The 19,449-nt window shown below is 39.6% G+C and overlaps 1 protein-coding gene across 1 annotated transcript in view; it reads left to right on the top strand.

The window, feature by feature from the left end:
- The window catches only part of LOC117814569 (unconventional myosin-IXAa-like), a 121,877-nt gene extending 108,683 nt beyond the window's left edge, over positions 1-13,194 (top strand). The window contains exons 33-43 of the mRNA XM_034685969.1: positions 94-205; positions 1,886-1,947; positions 3,375-3,567; positions 3,914-4,042; positions 4,158-4,263; positions 4,481-4,612; positions 5,058-5,181; positions 6,601-6,754; positions 8,538-8,640; positions 9,784-9,926; positions 10,345-13,194. Coding sequence (XP_034541860.1) covers positions 94-205; positions 1,886-1,947; positions 3,375-3,567; positions 3,914-4,042; positions 4,158-4,263; positions 4,481-4,612; positions 5,058-5,181; positions 6,601-6,754; positions 8,538-8,640; positions 9,784-9,926; positions 10,345-10,730 — 1,644 coding nt within the window. The 3' untranslated portion in view covers positions 10,731-13,194. The remainder of the gene's footprint in view (positions 1-93; positions 206-1,885; positions 1,948-3,374; positions 3,568-3,913; positions 4,043-4,157; positions 4,264-4,480; positions 4,613-5,057; positions 5,182-6,600; positions 6,755-8,537; positions 8,641-9,783; positions 9,927-10,344) is intronic.
- The last annotated feature ends 6,255 nt before the right edge of the window (positions 13,195-19,449 follow it).

Below are 19,449 nucleotides of genomic sequence, written 5' to 3'. Positions count from 1 at the left end.
ACTGACAATATTTATTCAATATACAGACGCAAAGTGTTTAAATAATAGCAGAGTCTGAGCTGAGCTGACGGGTGTCTCTGCTGCCCCCTGCAGGTGGAAGAACATAACGGCCACATCTTCAAATCCACACAGTACAGCATCCCAACATACTGCGAGTACTGCTCCTCCCTCATCTGGATGATGGACCGAGCCTGCGTCTGCAAACGTGAGGACTGGAGTCAAACACACACAAAAACACAAGACTCAAGTTTAATTAGAGGCTTTTATGCCTTTGTTTAGAGACAGGACAGTGGATAGAATCGAAAACTGGGAAGAGAGAGTCGGGGCTGATATGCAACAAAGGGCTGTGTGTTGGAATTGACACCTGGCCGTTTGTTTTAAGGACTAGAGCCTCTGTGCATGGGGCGCTTATCACTTAACTTTTGATAAGCTTTCACATGTTGTGCCTCATAAAAAAGAAAACAATCAACTCCTTCCACTGATGACTGAACCAGCATAGAGCAGTTAACACAAAGTTTGACTCATTGAAACAAACTATATGCTAAAAAGTAACCAAGTGGATTTCCCCAACTACGACATACTGTGAATATGAACAGTTTTGAAGTATTATCACTCCACTTAACTATTTCTCTAAAATGCTTCTTTACATGTCTGCTTTCTGTAAATCAAGTATGTGCTTTAACATTTATTTACATTATATACTTTGCAGATTCAGATTAAGCTAAAACCTCTTGTTCACTATAAGAACTATTATTTTTGGTGCTTTGGTGCTATGTTTAATGCTAACACACATACTGGCTAGACATGCACTTCATAGATAATATCAGGTAAGTATAAATGGAAATAGCTTCCTTTAAATAGGACAAGAACAGTGCCTAACATACACAAAGGACACAACATCGGATGATAAACAACCAATGTTTGGGAGGCAACTAAAAGTTGTACTAATAGTGAAACAAAACATGGTTTTCTCCACAAGTCCTGAAGTATCAATTTTTACTTCAGTACAAGTTAAGAGTTTTAAATAGACTGTGTGAGGTGGGGGGGCTGTTGGCCTAGAGGTGTAAGCGCGTGCCCCATATATGGAGGCTGTAGTCCTCGTCGCAGCGGCCGCAGGTTCGACTCCCGGCCCTGGTCATTTGCTGAATGTCTTCCACCCGCTCCGCATCTCTCCTGTCTCTCTTCAGCTGTCCTATCGAATAAAGCCAGAAATGCCCAAAAGTATATCTTGGGAAAAAAAAGTATGAGGTGGGTTTGAAGTTTCAAAGTGTTAAACAACATGAAGAAGCTTGAGGCAGACTCAGATATTTATGTCTCACTACTATATAATGGCTGAATAAAGCCCCCAGGCTCAGTGGACATTACTTATTTGTCTCATTGTTACTTTTAGAACAAATATTTGTGACATACATTTTATTTTTTATTTCACTACAAAGTCAGCATAAAATCCTTCTTATATTAGACATAGATACACAGCAGTATCTAATGTTCTAATGTTCTCCTAACTCACTTACCCACAGGCACTCACGCCTGTGTGTGAAGTTTTTATTTCCACCCACACAGCACATTACACCCCCTCCTACACACACACACACTCACTGCTCAGTAACACTCACACACTTGCCCAGCCTCCCTGAGTGTCAGAAAAATTGGATTAAGCATCCTGCTCCTTTCATAAATCCATCTTCTATCTAGTTAGAGTCTCCAACTGCACTCTCAGAGAGCAGCAGACACCATCTCCAAACTGTCTGCCGCCGCCTCCACGCTCACCTGACTCTTTGAGGTCAGGATGGACTGCAGCAGCAGCTGCTGCTGTTGTTGTTGCTGCAGTTGTGTGAATGTCATCGCATCAGCGTGACTGTGTTGTTCTGTGTTGTTGTTGTAGTGTGCCGCTACGCCTGCCACAGGAAGTGCTGCTCCAAGATGACCACCAAGTGCAGTAAAAAGGTAAGAGGAGATTTCTTTCTTTTTTTCTACTGGTGCCATTTTTTTCCTCCTGACACAGATTCTAGTACTTATACTTGGTTATCGGCAGATAAGGAGTACCTCTTTGGTACTGACTTCAAAAAATAATCGTGCATAATATGAGTGAAAAAACACTGATTTCTGATGCTTTGCTGGATATAACTATCATAACCTTCTTTGCTGGCAGCTGACTGTCTTTATATGTTATTGCCACATTTAGCACCACAAACCAGTTGGTTGTTTTGAGATATTAGCTTTAGTTTCGGAGCAATACAATGACCAACATACTCATCAAATCCTGATTCTACATTGTAGGAAGATACTGGCATCGTATCGAAAACAATTAACAGTTAAAATGCTCATTGACAAAGAAGGATATGGAGATCATCAGTTTAATCTCTAATCAACTCATTGTCTTTATAAAGCCTTTATGTATCCTAAGTGAAATGATAGAATGCCTGACCCATTTTTGTTCCATTTTCAGAGTATCTGAAAATCTTTGGACACATATCTGAAAATAACCCTCTGGGAAATAACACAACTATTAGAGCCTTGGAGGAGAAGGCCCTTAATTAAAGAAAATTTGAAGCAATACATTTGTCAAATAGTAAAAATTGAATTAAACTACTAATCTTGAACTTGTCTTGGTTTTCAGTTGTCAAAAGTTGTGCCTGCAAGCAAAGGAATCCCCATCAGGCTACATGTCAAAAAGCCAAAATTTACAGATGAATGAATCATGTTGCCAGCCTGGTTTTAAAAACAGCTTTGGTCTATGTAGCTAATTTCTTTATTTGTACAAGCTGTACAGGGGGGTTTATCTTGTCATAACCAAGCCATTAATTTCTTAGTAATTATTATTAATGTTTCATAAACTGGAGGTTATACACAAATTTGGACCATAAGAGGCACGGCTGAGTTGACAGACGGTTGAGGTTGGTTGTAGTTGTTTGCCGGGAAGCTAAAAGCCTGCCTCAGCTCCACCTCGTCAACAGTTTAAGTGGCCTGTAGAGGTGACTGTGAGATCTTTGGAATTACTGACATACACCTTAATAGCATGCACATTTTATACGTGACTAAAGGTTCATGGGAAAGGTTCATTGTGCATATTACTAATATTCTTTCCTGTTGAAGACAAAAGCTCAGGCAACACACATCAGTTCCTCTCAGCACTACAAACAGCGGAAAACCTTGTTTCCAGAGAACAGGCACTATTTATTTATGGGTTTCAAACGTTGCCGTTTCATCTTCATCTGAATCACTACTTTGTTCCTTTTGAAAGAAAATAAAGAAACATTTGGGAGTACATATAGCTGTTAAATTTGGATCACACTGGCCATAGTTGAAGCTTGTTACAAACCTTGTAGTTTGTTAACTTTGACATGATGTATGTTTGTGTTTTTGTAAATTAGTACGATCCGGAGCTGTCGTCTCGGCAGTATGGTGTGGAGTTGTCCCGTCTGACCAGCGAGGAGAGAGCTGTGCCCCAGCTGGTGGAGAAACTCATCAACTACATCGAGATGCACGGCCTCTATACAGAGGGCATCTACAGGAAATCAGGCTCTACCAATAAGATCAAAGAACTCCGTCTGGGGCTGGACACAGGTGAGACTGTAACATGTGAACTGTGCTGTAACTGTGTTTTTGAATAACTGTTAAAATTAGTGTTTATTTTATTACTTATCTTACTTCTATACTTGTTGTTGTTTTCAGATTCTACCATTGCTTCTTTAACTTTTTCCTCCAGGACCACTCCTAGTTCTTTCTTGAATTCATCTCCTTATTTTGCTACTTCAATACTTGTTCCCTTTCTTCTTCCTCTCCAGCTACCTGCATTACTAGTACTACCATTACTGCTACAGCCCCTGATCCTGTCACAAAGCTCTAAATATCCTGTTAACAGACATATGAGGCGCAGCTGATTCACCTGAAAGTATCTCTCTGTTTACAGATGTGAGCATCGTGAGCCTGGACGAATACAACATCCATGTCATCGCCAGCGTTCTCAAACAGTGGCTCCGTGACCTGCCCAGCCCTCTCATGACCTTTGAGCTGTACGAGGAGTTCCTCAGGGCCATGGGTAAGCTCATAATTAACTCCTTCAGTGCCTCCTCTTTGCTGCCCCGGCTGGGAGTCACCTTCAGGAGGTGAAACGTTACCTCTCTTCTGATAGTGTGTGATTGTTTTCTCTACAGGTCAGCCAGACAAGCGGGAAGTCATCCGAGGAGTGTATTCCGTGATCGACCAGCTCAGCAGGACGCACCTCAGCACATTGGAGCGCCTCATTTTCCATCTGGTCAGGTGAGAGATGGAAAATAATCGACATCAGCTGTACAGCCTCAGGGAAGAAGGCCGGGGACGGAAAATTAGGTTTTTGAAATCAGATCTGAGTAATGTTCTTTTGCCTTTCAGGGCAGTCACATGCCGTCATATCTGCTGTGTATGTGATGGGAACAGGTGTCATCCTCTGAAAGGATCAACATCAGAATTAACAGGATTATTTTGTGATGTGTTTTAGGATCGCCCTGCAGGAGGAGACTAACAGGATGTCAGCCAACGCCCTCGCCATCGTGTTCGCTCCCTGCATCCTCCGCTGCCCTGACACTATCGACCCGCTGCAGAGCGTCCAGGACATCAGCAAGACCACAGCGTATGTACACTGGCCTCACTTATCTTCTGCTGTTTCACAAAGTAACTCTTCTGCTCACTGACATATGACTTCAATAACTACCTGCAGGAGAGTAGTTATGTGTAAATCCCACTTTAGAGATTTTATGTTCATTTTTGTAAAGATTAAGTTTGCTGTGTTTGTTTTCACAAAGTTCCAATTATCTACATTTTGCAGTCCCCCAAAAAAAGTCTGTTGCAGCGCTAGAATAACAAAACATTTAAGCTAGGTTTAACGGTTCAGGCATTGGTAAAAGAACTGTATGGAGGCCTGTAGGGACAAAGTTTGAGATAGATGTCAGAGATGGAGGGACAGCACTTTGTAATTGACTAAATTGCTGTACTAGTAACTTCATAATTTGCAGGTAGCTTATGCAACAAGGATCTCAATGTTCTATTCTGATCTATAATGAACCTCTTCCCTGTAGATGCGTGGAGCTGATCATCAACGAGCAGATGAGCAAGTACAAAGCTCGTCTGAAGGACATCAGCAGTCTGGAGTTTGCAGAGAGCAAAGCCAAGAGCAGACTGACCCACATCAGGAGGTCTATGGTAGGATCAGAGTACTGACAAACAATAAACATCTCCATTAACAGCTCCTCTTCACCTGGGCTGCAATGCCCTGTTACACTCTCATTCTGATTGAATTTTAGAAAATACAATCCTTACTGCCTGACACTGGCCACGGATGTGTTTCTCCTCGTTCCTCTCACTCATCATTAAAATTGTGACACAGCAGTTTTCAGCTCCCTGAGCAGCTGGCATGGTTTTCCACACAGCCATGGCAGGAGTCCATTCCTCTGTGTTTGTCACATCTTTCATCAACAGATTTTGCAGTGTTTTTGTAACACAAGCAAAAAGCTGATCAAAGAACACACACTTAAGGGGATGTGCCTTTTAAAATATGCACAATATGATGCAGTAAATATTCATGCAAAAGAAAAAAAGGACAGATTTTAAACACAATACATTAATGCTACATAAGTGCAACTCTTTGTATGACCACTTCTATCTGTGGTGACTAATACCCCTTTGTATTAATGCATTAATCTTTCTTTCCTTATCATCTTACCTTACCCTAGAGGTATTTCAAAGTTAGGATAGGAGTTGAAAATGTAGCTCTGAAACGTATTTACACATAAGATGTGTTTATTTTGCTCACAAAAAAACACATCCAAATGAAAAGGGAACTGTGTAAAGACTGAAAAAGCAGTTCAAGGCTGTATGAATAAGCCATGCTCATATCAGTTATTTAAAATATCTGCAAGAGGGCATACTGAACAAAGAATTACAACATCTGACACCAAAACCTGTCATCAGATGGCTCCTAAAAAGGTATTTTAACTCTTATCAAGAAGAATTTTGGGACTTCAGTAGAATTATTGTGTTACCTTTGCTCTGTTAAAAAAAAATCTGCACTCTGTAGATAGATGGAAAGGTTAAACCAACTTCCCCATGAAGCTGCAGTGTGTAATAACAGCAGCCTAAGCACAGACTTACACTACATTTGAATAGGGTGTGATAGTACAGCGCTCTCAGGGGAGCATCAAACTGTGTACTACAGTCATTCTGGCACACATACATCATAGATACAGATACTGCTGACTTCTTTGTGATTCCCAAGACTTCCAAATTCCTACACCAACCAACCGCATCTAAAAACACCTAGTGAGTCCAGTTTGCTGATCAAACATGTCTGAACATCGACCTGGCAACATGGTTGAAGTCTGATGTTCTTTAGAAAGCCAGGTCACATTTAATCGTTTTCTTCACACCACTATTTAATTACTATGACACAGTTTTATTTTCGTTTTTGTCTACAGCCATTCAACCAAATTTGGCTCAGTTTAATCTAATTGTCTAGACCACTGTCTGCAAATAACCAAATCCAATCTTACTTACTTACTTCAACACACCTTAACCTTAATCTGTCCTTCCTTCCTCCCTCCTTTCCCCAACCCCTCCTTTCAGAAACCAGTACTAATTGCTGTTAGGTTTATGAGCATAACCCGCACTGCCACCCCGGTATGTATGCCCCATCCACTCCATGTGCCCACCCAGCATCACCAGTCCTGTCCTTCAGTCCTCCTGATCCATCCAATCATACTGTCCGAATACTTGTCACGTCTGTCTGCTAGTTTTTAGCCGTCTGATCTTTTTGTGTATTTGTTGCTGTTGTTGCTTAGTTAAAAAGTGTTACAAACTAAATCAATATGTCATTAAAGTGAACTGTATTTATTGAGAATGTAAATGTCTCTCTTTGGAAACGCTTTCAAAGACAAGAGATGCACATTTTTCTGAAATGAGTTGCTACCTGGCACTTTTGTGGCACTCTTCGTCCTGAAAGTTATAAAAGTAGTTACTATCCAATTAGTCTTCAAGTTCTAACCCTGCATTCACAGTATATGTCTGAAGACTTGAGACCACATTTGAACGTGAAGTTGATTTGCTTGTGACACTAATGTTTAGGGAACAGATGAGATTATAAAACTAGCTAACATTAGCGAGCGGTTGCTGTTTGCTAACAAATGACATAAGATATTGAAGCTATCTTTCAGAAAATATATATTATTGTCAGAGATAAATTTAGACACTACTTGATTTGAACTGTCATAAGCCCGTGTCATGAAGCTAATCTAGTGCATTGCAGCAAAAAATGCTAAAACCAACACTCCTGGATTTTTCATTTTACTTTTTACAGCTCATAATACAGCTCTGGTGTTTGATGTAAGCTGTAAAGAGAATGTTCAATGTGAAGTTATGGCTTTGTGTTGTGCTGCAGAAAACAAATCAAGCTAATAGCCTAGCTTGTTACTAGCAGCATCTCATCCAATGCTATGAGTGATGATGCTGCTGTCAAGCTATCTAGATAGATTTTAAAAAATGGACGTACAAATGGAGTAAGACAAATTAGGTGTCTTTTTATAGTATAACTGTTTCTGTAGCTATAGTTTTGTCTTTGCTTAAAGCTGCTGTTGGTAGGAATGGTGTAAAAAACATTACTTTTTTTTTGCTGGGTTTGGAGAAAAGGTCATACTGCCCATCAGTACTCATCGGTAAGTGAAGTAATTTGAGACTATTGCGAAATCTTTGCGTTTTCCAATGCCTTTGTATCAAGCAATGTTATTATTCCCCCTGTTCCCGTTATGACGGACCCATCATAGCTAATCTCCAATCCTCTGTCCTGATTGGTTAAGGGGTGGCCCCTACTATGTCCTCTGATTGGTTATGAGTCCGGCACTATCATGACTGCACACGCCGATCTGTGTTGGGGGGCTAAGAGGAAATCTGGTTGGATAGTGTTGACATTCGAAGTCCCTCTCTCTGAACAGATGTTTACTCTGTGACTACCAACAGCAGCTTTAATGTATGAACATTTGTCTGGAGCGCTCTGAGCTCGCAAGCAGCCCTCTGACATTAGCTTTACTGACTGCTTTTTGCTTTCTGTTTCTGCTTCACAAACGTATTAACACGCAGCCTAACACAGCTAAACTTAAGGTAAAGCCTACCTGTGTCTGTGTAGCATAATATGTCTTTGTGTATATGTGTGTTAATTAGCAAATCTCATAGTTTCTTAGCAGTGGTGTTGTGAGCAGTGGTAAATACGTCCTCTGTTTAGTCTGTCCGTAGTTAAAACATCCAACCATACCTAGAAAAACAGCTGTCTCTCCCTATGAAAATCAGTTAGCCTGCATTAATACTCTGTCTTGCTCTTTTCTTTTCTGTGAACCTGCAGAGCAAAAGTCGTGTTCGGCAAAGCAGCACCAACACCACCTCTCCTCCTCTAAGCCCCAAGGCAACATCTGTGGTGGATGGTGAGACTGCAGGAGGGGGAGGAGGAGGAGGAGTTGGAGTTGGAGTAGGAGTAGGAGGAGGAGGCGGAGGGGGAGGAGGAGGATGCGGAGGAGGAGAGGATGCAGCAGAAGGGGGGCTGAACGATCAGCAGCAGCAGGCGATGCAGCAGGAGGAGCGAATCCTCACTGAGCAGATCGAGAGTCTGCAGAAGGAGAAGTAAGATGTCTCTTCAGTTGAAATGTTCAGAAGAGGAAGGAAGTGTGTTGTGAGACTCAAATTGCCTAACCAAGCTACCTAAACAGAAGGACATCATTTTGTACAAAGTTCACAACAACACATCTATGTTCTTCCAAAAACAAAGTACAGCAGAATCCATTAGTTAATTAGAACAGTTGATTAGCACCATCATCCTGATAATTCAGGGATTTTTTTGTTTCTTCAAATTGAACAATACCCAGCAGATTATGAGGTAATAAAAAAAAAAACCTCAACCAACAGTAAGATTTTGCTTTTGCATTAATGCATGAGATATAATGATCCAATAGCATAATGTGTAATAGGACAATTGTGACAGGGGATAATTGTCTGCATTGACTACTTTTACTTTGATACTATCCATGGTTATATTTCAATTTGCAAGCTCAATTTTAATGCAGGAATTTAATACACATCAGAAACAGTAAACAGTGGCGTAATAGCACTTTTACTTTGTGAATGACTTGAGTCATAGGTGTTTCTAGCCCATTTTTGGGGGTGCTGAAGCACCTCTAAATTGAATCCCAGCACCCCTAAAATTTGATTTTTTTTTATATATATATTTTTTTTTTACTTTATGTTCTTTTTTAACAAGCTAGAAAAGTTTCAAAACCATACAGTACTTGGTTGAAACGTAATATTTTAACAGCAAAAATAAAGCAGCTCCACCGTGTTTCACATGTTATGCATTGCATTTCAAATGAAAGTACAAAAAATAACTCCAATGTCAATTGTTGGTATTTTTGGTACTCATTATAGGGGGCTGGTTTACTCCAGAAACATACATACTGTTTATGTATATGTTGAGGAGCTGCTGTATCAAAGTGAGTTGTCTTTCCCCAGAAATTAGGGTTACCATTTGTTTCTTTTATGATTCCAATCCATTTCTCTTTTGCTGTGGCTCAGAATTTAAATAACTTTATCAGATTTGATGGTTTAGTCACAGACTTTCCCAAAAGTGTTATACTTTTGTTTCACAAATGTGGGAATGAAATTGCATTAAAATGTACAAAACAGTGAAATTTATCCGGCTAAGCAACCCTAAACATCCGATCCAAGAATCGCCCCTGACTTGATTCTTCGTGTGTTTCTGTGTGTGTTCAGGGAGGAGCTTACGTATGAGATGTTGATATTGGAGCCGCGGACGTCAGATGATGAGACTCCCGAATCTGAAGCATCGATCGGAACAGCAGACAGCTCTGAGAACATCACGATGGAGGCAGAGGGAGCCACCTCAGACCCCTCGGGTATGTGCGTGATATCTTTATTTTTTATCTTTAACTAAGTGATTTTATTTTATTTGTAAAGGGACCATGTTCAATAATTAATATAAATATTGTGTGCCTGATTATGGGGCTCAGCTTGTTACTCACCTTTGAATCCGGGTTGTATCTCTTAATGTGTAAGCTAATGAAGAGAAGCGCGTGATTAAAGCTGGTGAAAGAGTCGATTACATTACGCCTTACACCCTAAACAGTGTGTCTGTTTACCATCGGTATGAATGTATAGTTACAACAATAAAAGTTAAGCAAGCTGGACAACTTTCCATCAGCAAGCACAACCACATGGATGAACTGTGTGATCAGAATGTTTCTTTAATAAACCACTGAATGATTAAGTTTTGGAGAACCTGTTTCTAACTCTGTTTGTTTTCTCTCTCTGCAGACCGTGGCACTTATCGCTCTAGGAAGTCTGAGGCTAAGGGCAGACGAACTTTGCACCGTCAGCCCGACTCCCAGGACTCTGCAGACTCCACCTCCACACTTTCCTCCTCCTACCATCCCTCCTCCTCTCTCTCCTCCAACGCTTCTGGCTCTCCCTTACCTCACTACCGCTTCCGCTCCTCCTCCTCGGGACCCCTGCTCACCACCTGTGGGCTGGGGACCCCGCTGGAGGCAGAAGGGAGCCAAAGAACAGGTAAGACTCGGCACAGGCTCCGACTCAGCCGCAGCTCCCCACGGGACCCCACGGGGGGCCACCGAAGAGACTCGGACTTTGGCTCGGGGCCACAGCAGCTGGTACTGTACGGCAGCAATGAGTTTATGGTGTGAAGATGAAAAAAGATGGGAAAAGCCGACCGCCGCCTCAGCTGTACGAGAAGGAGAGGAGGGAGAGTCTGGGGTCAAACGAGGCTGGTAACGGGGCGAGGTTTGAACCCCTCCTCGGTGCCCATCCCCTCCTCTCCTGGTCCAGGAAGAGCAGAAATCTTTGGGAGTTACAGGAGAGGAATCACAGAGGGACAAATGAACAGAAAAAGTGATGACAAATTGGAGCAGAGTGATGTGAAAAGATGTGGTCGGCCATGTTTGTTGCCCATCTGATTTCAGTGCTGTTGACCCCTGCTGGAGCCCCGGGGGTCAGCTGAGAGAGAGAGAAGAAGAATAGGACGGGGAGTGAGAAGCTTCGAATACCCACACCTGCAAAGCCAAATCTTATAGTGCCCCCATCTTTCTTTTTGAGCATGTGGGCAGTCACCCAGAAGAAATGTAGCCATACTGACTGACTGTCTGAACTGGCGGACGTTTTGTCTGTAACCAGCGCAAAGCTAAGTCTGCTTTTTCACGTTTACACAGGACACACCAGCCGAGAGGCTGCATGCTACTCCATCACACTTTTTCCTACGTCAGTTTGAAGAGACTGTACAGAAGTATGTTACAGCTGTATGTTACATCATTATTATTGTTATTATTATAATTATTATTAATATTATTATGTTGCAGAGGAAAAAAGTGTACATAGAGAAGAAAAGTCCAGTGCTGCTCCTGGGTCGTTAATGTTGGTTAATCTCTATTTCTTGTTCTCTGTTTTTGCAAAGTGAAGTGTCTGGAGTCAAGGTTCCACTTTTTGTTTCTGTGCTTGCTCCATTTACTTTTCTTTTCTTTTCCTATGTTACAATGAACAGAGCCAGTTCTACTCCTGAAAAATGATAGAAGGAAGCTGTGGATGTGCGCTCACAGTGCTGCGTGTCGTCTGGTGTCACGTTTACTTAAACCTGAGGGGTCAACTGTCAATCAGCCATAAGTGTATTGTATCTGCCTTTCCCTGCAAGCTCCTCTTTTCCATGTTTTTTTCTTCTGTTTTTATCCACAAACATCAGTGTTACTACATCAGGACTTGAATTTTTTTAAATATAAATATATTATTGCTGTATTATAGGTGTTGTTACTGATATCAAAGATGACATGTTTTTGCTGTCAATATTGTTTCATGGTTTATTTTTGCTCAGATGAAAGCCATTTGTTTCCTTTCTAAGTATGTGTGTTTGTGTGTGCATGTCTGATTGAATGGATGAGTAACCCCTGCCACTGTATACACTCCCACTTTGTGCATGTGTTGTACTCTCTACACACACGTTCGCTGGTATTTCCATCCAAAAGTCGTTCTTTTTGTGAAAGGGGAAAAAGTCTCGGCAGCCATCGGGTGACACTAAAACAAACTCAGAGTTACAAAATGTGTCACTAGTCTGACTTTTATTACACCTGTGGGGAAACTGATGCACTCCCCTACACTATCAGACCGTCCATCATGTCCTCTGAGCCATCCAGAGCACTCTTCTTCTTCCTCTTCCTCCTCGTTTTCCTTCTCCTTGGCTTGTAAAAGTAGCGTTTAATCTGCCTGTTAATCAGACAATAATAAGTAGCATCTCATTCATACCGTCCGTGTCTTTCTGCATAGTCTCACTCTCTCTGTCTCTGTCCATACATTATCCTGTCAGTATACTAACCAGTCTAAAGGGCGTACTTGCTGCTAAACAGCAATGATGTCTCAGATCTCTGTGTCTGTCATCAGATACTTTGGTAACCTAGCTCCGGTCTCACCCACATAATCAGTGTTATTTAACTTACCTTGAAGTTGGAAGTGTCGGTAAGACTGCTGATCTCAGTTTTCATGCAGGTGTGGAGACTTGCACAGTGTTGTCTTTTGTTAACATAAACCGTAGTCCTGTTTAGAAAAAAAGAAACCGTTTCTGAGGTGAGCTAAAGGACAAAACTGATTCCAGGTCAAGTATCTCTACGCTGGTATTTAATGGGATGGTCTTTGTACATGTTCAGATTGTCCATAATGCAAAAAAATAAATAATAATAATAATAATAAGGAAGAAAAAAAGTGAATGTACCTGTCACTGGAAGGCATGCTCTGCTTTTTCTGGTTGTTTTTGTTCCTCTTTTATACACAGTGTGTGTACTATTTATGATCATGCTTTTGGGATGTACATTGGTTTAAAAGAATCTGTTATAAAAGGATATATTATCCTGTGTACGGTTCATTATCTACTATTAATCATGGCTACATTTGAACAGGCCACACTCAGACTGTCATGTTTGTGCTACGCAGCAGAAAAAAAAAGTGTCTTGTGTCTCTTTGTCTGCACCACTCTGGACACAGTTATGTAAAAGGTGCAAATTGTGTTATATTTCTTTTTTTATGATACCAACATGTCTATGGTTGTAAGAAAAAAAGACTTTATGGGGGGAATTCATCTGCTTATTAAAAAAGCAAAAGTGCAGCCAAACACACCTGAGTTGAGTCATGTTTGTCGAAAGGGACCCACAGAGAAATTAGCTTTTACTTTGAAAGGTCATCTTCTTTTTCTGCTTTGTAACATCACATATGGTTTCTTTACAACATAAGATTCACAGCTTCACTTCAAGTTTCAACAACAGAACAACATATGACTTGTGTGAATGAAAAGGTCCCAGTTTTCTCAGAGTTTGGCATCAGAATTTTTATTTATCAGTGACTTGATGGAGCCCAAGATCCAGTTTGCAATGAAGTTTCACAGGCTGGAGCTGGACGACGGTGACCTGGCTGCTATCATCTGCTGTGAAGGTGAGAAAGCTGGAAAATCAAAATGATTTCATAATTGAATAATTATCTTAATTTCTATTCTTCTTTTCTGACTTTTATCCTCTCATTTTAACAAGAAGAAGAAAGTTGTGAATCTATTCTGGTTCTACCTTTCTGTTTACATCTTTATGACTGGTTTATTTTTTGGGGTTAAAATGAATCAGGAATCTGGGGTGCTGGTGGCCTAGTGGTCTAAGTGCCCCATATACAGAGGCTACAGTCCTCATCACAGGGGTCACCAGCTCGATTCCCCGCCAGTTGACCATTTCCTGCATGTCTTCCCCATTTTCTACTCCCCACATTTTCTGTCTCTCTTCAGCTGTCCTATCAAATAAAGGCAAAAGGGCCAAAAATATAACTTAAAAAAAAAAAAAAAAGAATCAGGAATCAGATTCAGAAATACTTTACATTATAGTTGCTCTTATAAACAATTAGTAAGAATATCAGAATATTGATAGAAAGAAGAATAAGAATAATAAAGAATAAAATAAGATATAATATGATTCAATTAAATTAAAATAATAATAAAAGTATGAACAGAAGCACAGAATAGTTTAGAATAATAAATATTGGTATATCATGTGTTGGTTACATCTTTTAATAACTTTTCTCTACATTAGTTAGAGTTTTGTGTCATCTATGAATGTAAAGTTGCACAGTTTCATTGTCTACTTTTGGTTTAGCAGCACAATTGACACAAACAGCAAAACCACCGTATGAACGGCATGTTCTCCTCACATCACATGTCTTGAGTGGGAATGCCTTCTTTCAACTTTGGTGTTTTCCAAAGCTCTGACTCATAATGAACAAGGAACACATTTAAACACATGGGGGATGATAATAGAATACATGTTAAAAGTTAAATTAATAGTATTCAAAAGGAATAAATAAAATTCATTGTCATATTGATATGAATTTTGAAATAATTTGAGGTGGATTAACTGGTTTATCTTCATATCTTATGTATCAGTTATGCCAGTTACCTTAACACTATCCAACATCTTCCTTAAAAGATCTTAGAATCTGAATAAAAACCAAAGAATTAACAAAGTAAAGGCTTGGCAGTCCAGATACTCTAACATCTGAGGAGATACTGCAAATGTTGGATATTTGTAATCAGGTATAAGGAGGTGGCATAGAGGGAAAACAAAACCAGTCAATTATTGACAAGCACAAATGTGCCAGATAAGGATTAAAGTATGTAAGCCTGGTGCCAAAAAACAAAACAGAAGGAGGATGTTGTAACAGATGGGTGCGGCTGTGTGTCATTGGTAGGATGGTGGTGATATCAAGGCTCCTTCTGTCCTCATGCCACAGTGTCATTGTGCAAGACACCATACTCCAAATTGTCGGTAGCTTAGTGAGTGGTGTGTGAATGTGTGTGAAAAGGATTGGTTGATACTGATGGACACTTTACATAACAGCCTCCATTTTTAGTGCATGAATGTGATGTGAATGGGTGATGGTGAAGACCACAGAAAGTCCACTTACCGTTTACATCTAGCACACACTACGTTGTCAACATTACGCTTGGCAGTTTTGATCTAGAACCTGAACTTTATCATTTACCAGAAAAAGACTACAGTGAGAAAAAAAGGAAGGATGTTTGATCAAAGTTCCAAACCAGTAACTTTGGGGGCTTTTCTGACCACAGTCCTCTATGCAGTGGAAGATTCTGCACTCTCACAGAGCTACTGAGAGCACAATGCTGGATTATGTTCTGAACATCCAATGAAACAAACAATATTCAAATTTTGCAGTATGCACATCAAATGTGAAAAGGTCAATGTGCAAGGAAACATTTTATGATCAATCTGTATGTCCCAAACATTTTCATACTGCATGCAAATTACTCCTTTGGAAAGACAGCTCCAGTGCGTACTGTTAACAGAGGTGTGCTACCATTAAGGCTGTGTCCCTTTTTCTTGCATGCTCAAAAGGCCAAAAATGGAAGTATGGTGAAAGGAACACAGCCTATGAAAGGAAGTGAAGTTAAAAAAGGAAGCAAAAAAAGGATCCTTTCTGCAGTTGAAGCTGGAGTGAAGAGTAATGTGCAGGCATCCAGATTAGTAGACTTTACATTGCTTTGCACAAAATGGAAATGCTTAAGCAAATGAATGACGTTGGGTGAATAGACTACTATTCAACTAGCAGGGTTTTTTATTCTTTGTTTGTATCTGTTCACTTTATTTGTATCTCAACTCTATTTATTTAGAGGTAATATCCTATGTGTAGTGCTGTCAGAGCATTGTTCATTGTGTTTCATTATAAGAACTGATTTTATTTTCAGACATAAGCTTTATTATAAGTTTCATTCTCTTCAGTCGTCTGCGCGACAGTTGCCACAACAAAAGACTGTTTTTTTTTAACTTCCTGTCAACCACCTGGTGAAAAGTGAAAGTAAGCGAACAGCGGGGAAGATTCCAATTCACGGTAGGCTACAAAAAAAACCTCTCTATTGTCGAGTTGTGTCGGACAGCTGAGTCCGGGGAGGAGATCCACACAGGGGAGAGAAAAGAAAGCACGACAACACGTCGAGTTTCTGTTCCACTAAAATGAAAGTCGGGTTCCAGCTGATGTTTTTTAAGTTTTGAAATGCTCTGGCAGTGATTCACCTGAAACTACCTCCGGATGAAGAGAGGTGAGGTTATAAATTACAGCTGATCTGATGTGACTTCACATGAGATCACAGTCACAGGAACAATCAGCTGACCCCACAAACCTCTGTCCACGGTGAGTTCAGACACAGTTTCTTGATTAGGGATTATTTTTTAAGGATTACTTTTGAATTACTTTGATTTGTAATATTGATCTCTTCTTTTATCCTGCAGATGTCTGACTTCAAAACCATCGTTTTCTTTGACCTGGAGACCACTGGATTAGGTAATATTACATTCATGTCTTATTATGGCTTACAGTGTTATTTATTACATTAAATATAATCATAATTATGCAACTTCACTAACTCCCTGTGCAAAATGTTTTAACTGTTAACAATGTTGTTTAAAATACACTTGAAGAGTTAATTTGCAAAAACAGATAACTTACTTTAAAATAAAAAAAATTAAAAATGTTTCGAAAAATATATTTTTTCTATTACTAGCTTTTGGTACTATCAATCAATTGAAGTTGGGTAGCTTTGACTAAGTCAAAATGACATTACTAATCAGAGGTATCTTAAAAATGTAACTTTATTAAAATTCTTAATTAAAAAGATTTTTTTTTTAAATGTATAAAAATGGAGATATCTGTTTTTACAAATTAACTCTTTATTTTTACATTTATCTTACAGAGCTTAGTTAATTTATTAGTTTAAACTATTAAATTAAATTATTCTAGTGTAATAAAAAATAATTAGCTCAAGAAAAAGTCAAAGAGTAAAAAAAAAAAGAAATTTAAAATGCCATTTTAGGACAAAATAGCGATTGGACAAAAAAAAAAAAAAAAAATTGACAGTAGACCTAACAGTTTATCAGGTATAACAATAACAAAACAAAAATTCATGCATTTACATTCTCTGTCTTCTCTTGTTATTTAACATAACAACTATCATTAAAGTATCACACAGCTGTCATATTCATGTGTCTCATTGAGATACTAATAAGAGTGGTGACTCGTAAATCTCTTAAGCTAAATCCATTTTCTTAAATAAAGATAAAATAAATATATTTTTAATATACATATATTACAAATATTTTTTTGAATATATTTTATTTTTTATATATAATAAAGATATAAAAATATGTTAATCCAAAGGCAATTCAAAGAAATCTACTGCTCACCTGTTAATGTCAAAAAGGTTGCATTGAAAATAAATATTTAGGTTATATGTATGAGCTTAGTTTTGTTTGACAATTGCTCTAAATATTGCATCATTTTGTGAACAATCAACTAACAAACTGGGCATTTCTGTCTTGATTTAATTGTTGCTATCTTTGGTTGCGATCACAGTGAATTAAAAAGGTGCTCTGATCAGAACTAACCAACTTTTTTAATATTGTATCATTCCACTCTGAGGACTGCAGCTGTTGCACGTATCAGGTGGATTCTTTCTATGATAAGAAAGAACAGACTGTGCGTTTCAGTTTCTATTTTTTCTGCTCTCTAATCTAATCAAGTATGCAAATGACTACTGTCTCCTTTGCTACTTCCAATTCTCGAGAAATAGAAGCTCATGGTTTGTTTTGAAAAGGGGCGGAGCTTTACACTTTGAGTCATCACAATTACACAACAAAGGAAATGAGAAAACACTATGATGCCCAACCACAGACCAGTCAGACACTTCCTGTGACACAGGATGTCTCTGCTACATGACAGAAAACATGAAAGTTTCATGATATAGACCTTCTGATCATTAATCACATAGATTTAAGTGATATCATTGAATATTAAATACAGAGCCACATGGGCTGGAGAAGATTTGTCAAGATTTTTCATACATTTTAAAGACCAATTAAATCACAGTTGAGTTTATGCTTACGTTTCCAATCAGCAGCTGTAGTCATTAGTCACCATCCTATCATTGAGCTCTACAGCAACATTTACATTCAGTGATTCTGATCGAAACCCCTTTTTTTAAAAAAAAGGAAGTCATTAATTAGGCTCGTGACTTTCAGTGAATGTGATTCCAACAAAGATTTTAATAAAATTCATGAGTTAATTTATGCTCACACACTCACACTCACACTCACACACACACACACACACACACACACACACACACACACACACACACAGTTCCATTACTTCTCCATCGTGCATCCCTGACTTTGCTCATTTCCACGCTGCCACCCAATCATCAAAACTCTGATCATGCTGATCATATATGCTAAAAAAGGCTCTTTGGTTGGTAAATTTGTTCCTATAGATTTTGTTCTGAGTTCAGATTTACATATCAAACAGCTGAAGAGCACCAGAAACGATCTTTCATACTGTAAACATATGTATCTTGTTTCCATATCTTCTCTACTTTCAGACACTACTGTGTGTGACATCATCCAGCTGTCGGCAGTCTGTGGAGACAGGGTCTTCAACGCCTACACTCTCCCCCGCTGCGAGCTCACTGAAAGCGCCAAAAACGTCACAGGCTTCACTGTCAGCGATGATACCCTGTACCTCAAGGGGAAACCTCTGGACACCATCCCTCTGGATGAGGCTGTCACCTCCTTCCTGGCCTTCCTTCGTTCTTTCAGCCGCCCAGTGCTGCTGGCGGCGCACAGTGCCAGGCGTTTTGACGCACCTGTGCTCATGCGAGTGCTGAGAAAGCTCTCCCTCCGGCAAGAGTTCCTGCAAATGGTGTCGGGGTTCCTTGACACCTTCCTGCTGGCCAAAAATGTCTATCATGGTCTGGCGAGTTATTCCCAGGTGTACATGGTAAGCTACTTCCTGGGACAGACCTACGACGCCCACAACGCTGGTGAGGATGCTCGAATGCTGCAGGAGCTGTTCAAGGTGTGGGGACCAAAGAGACAGACTGTACAGAGATTTGTCTACAATGCAGCGTATGCATTTTAACATAGCTTCACAGACCTTAGGTCAAACCAATCTGACCCCGAAAACAAGATTATGTTGTATATTGCCGTTTTATCTTCACAGTTCACTCTCAGGTGTTTACACAGATTATGTTCTTTCACGCTGAGTAAAGTTATGAAGTGTCAGTTGGATTAAATTTGCTATTTGTAAATTTATTTAGCTTCTATTCCTTTTGGCCTCGTTGTAATCACTGGATGGATTCAGTTATCACAGATTGGAAATTATGTAAGTGCTGGCAGGGGGTAAATGCCAGTCTAAATTTATTCAACATACTGTCTGTTCAAAAAAAATGTATCACCCATGTATCACCCAGAGCTTTATGTCACTCTTAACCTAACCAGAGCTCAGAGGTCTGTCTGTGCTCAACTTAGATTTGGTATCCTTCCTTTG

The sequence above is a fragment of the Notolabrus celidotus genome, chromosome 6 (assembly GCF_009762535.1).
Source record: "Notolabrus celidotus isolate fNotCel1 chromosome 6, fNotCel1.pri, whole genome shotgun sequence".
Lineage (NCBI taxonomy): Eukaryota > Metazoa > Chordata > Actinopteri > Labriformes > Labridae > Notolabrus > Notolabrus celidotus.
The sequence above is the reverse complement of the archived record's forward strand: the minus strand, read 5'-3'. Positions and strand labels throughout refer to the sequence as shown.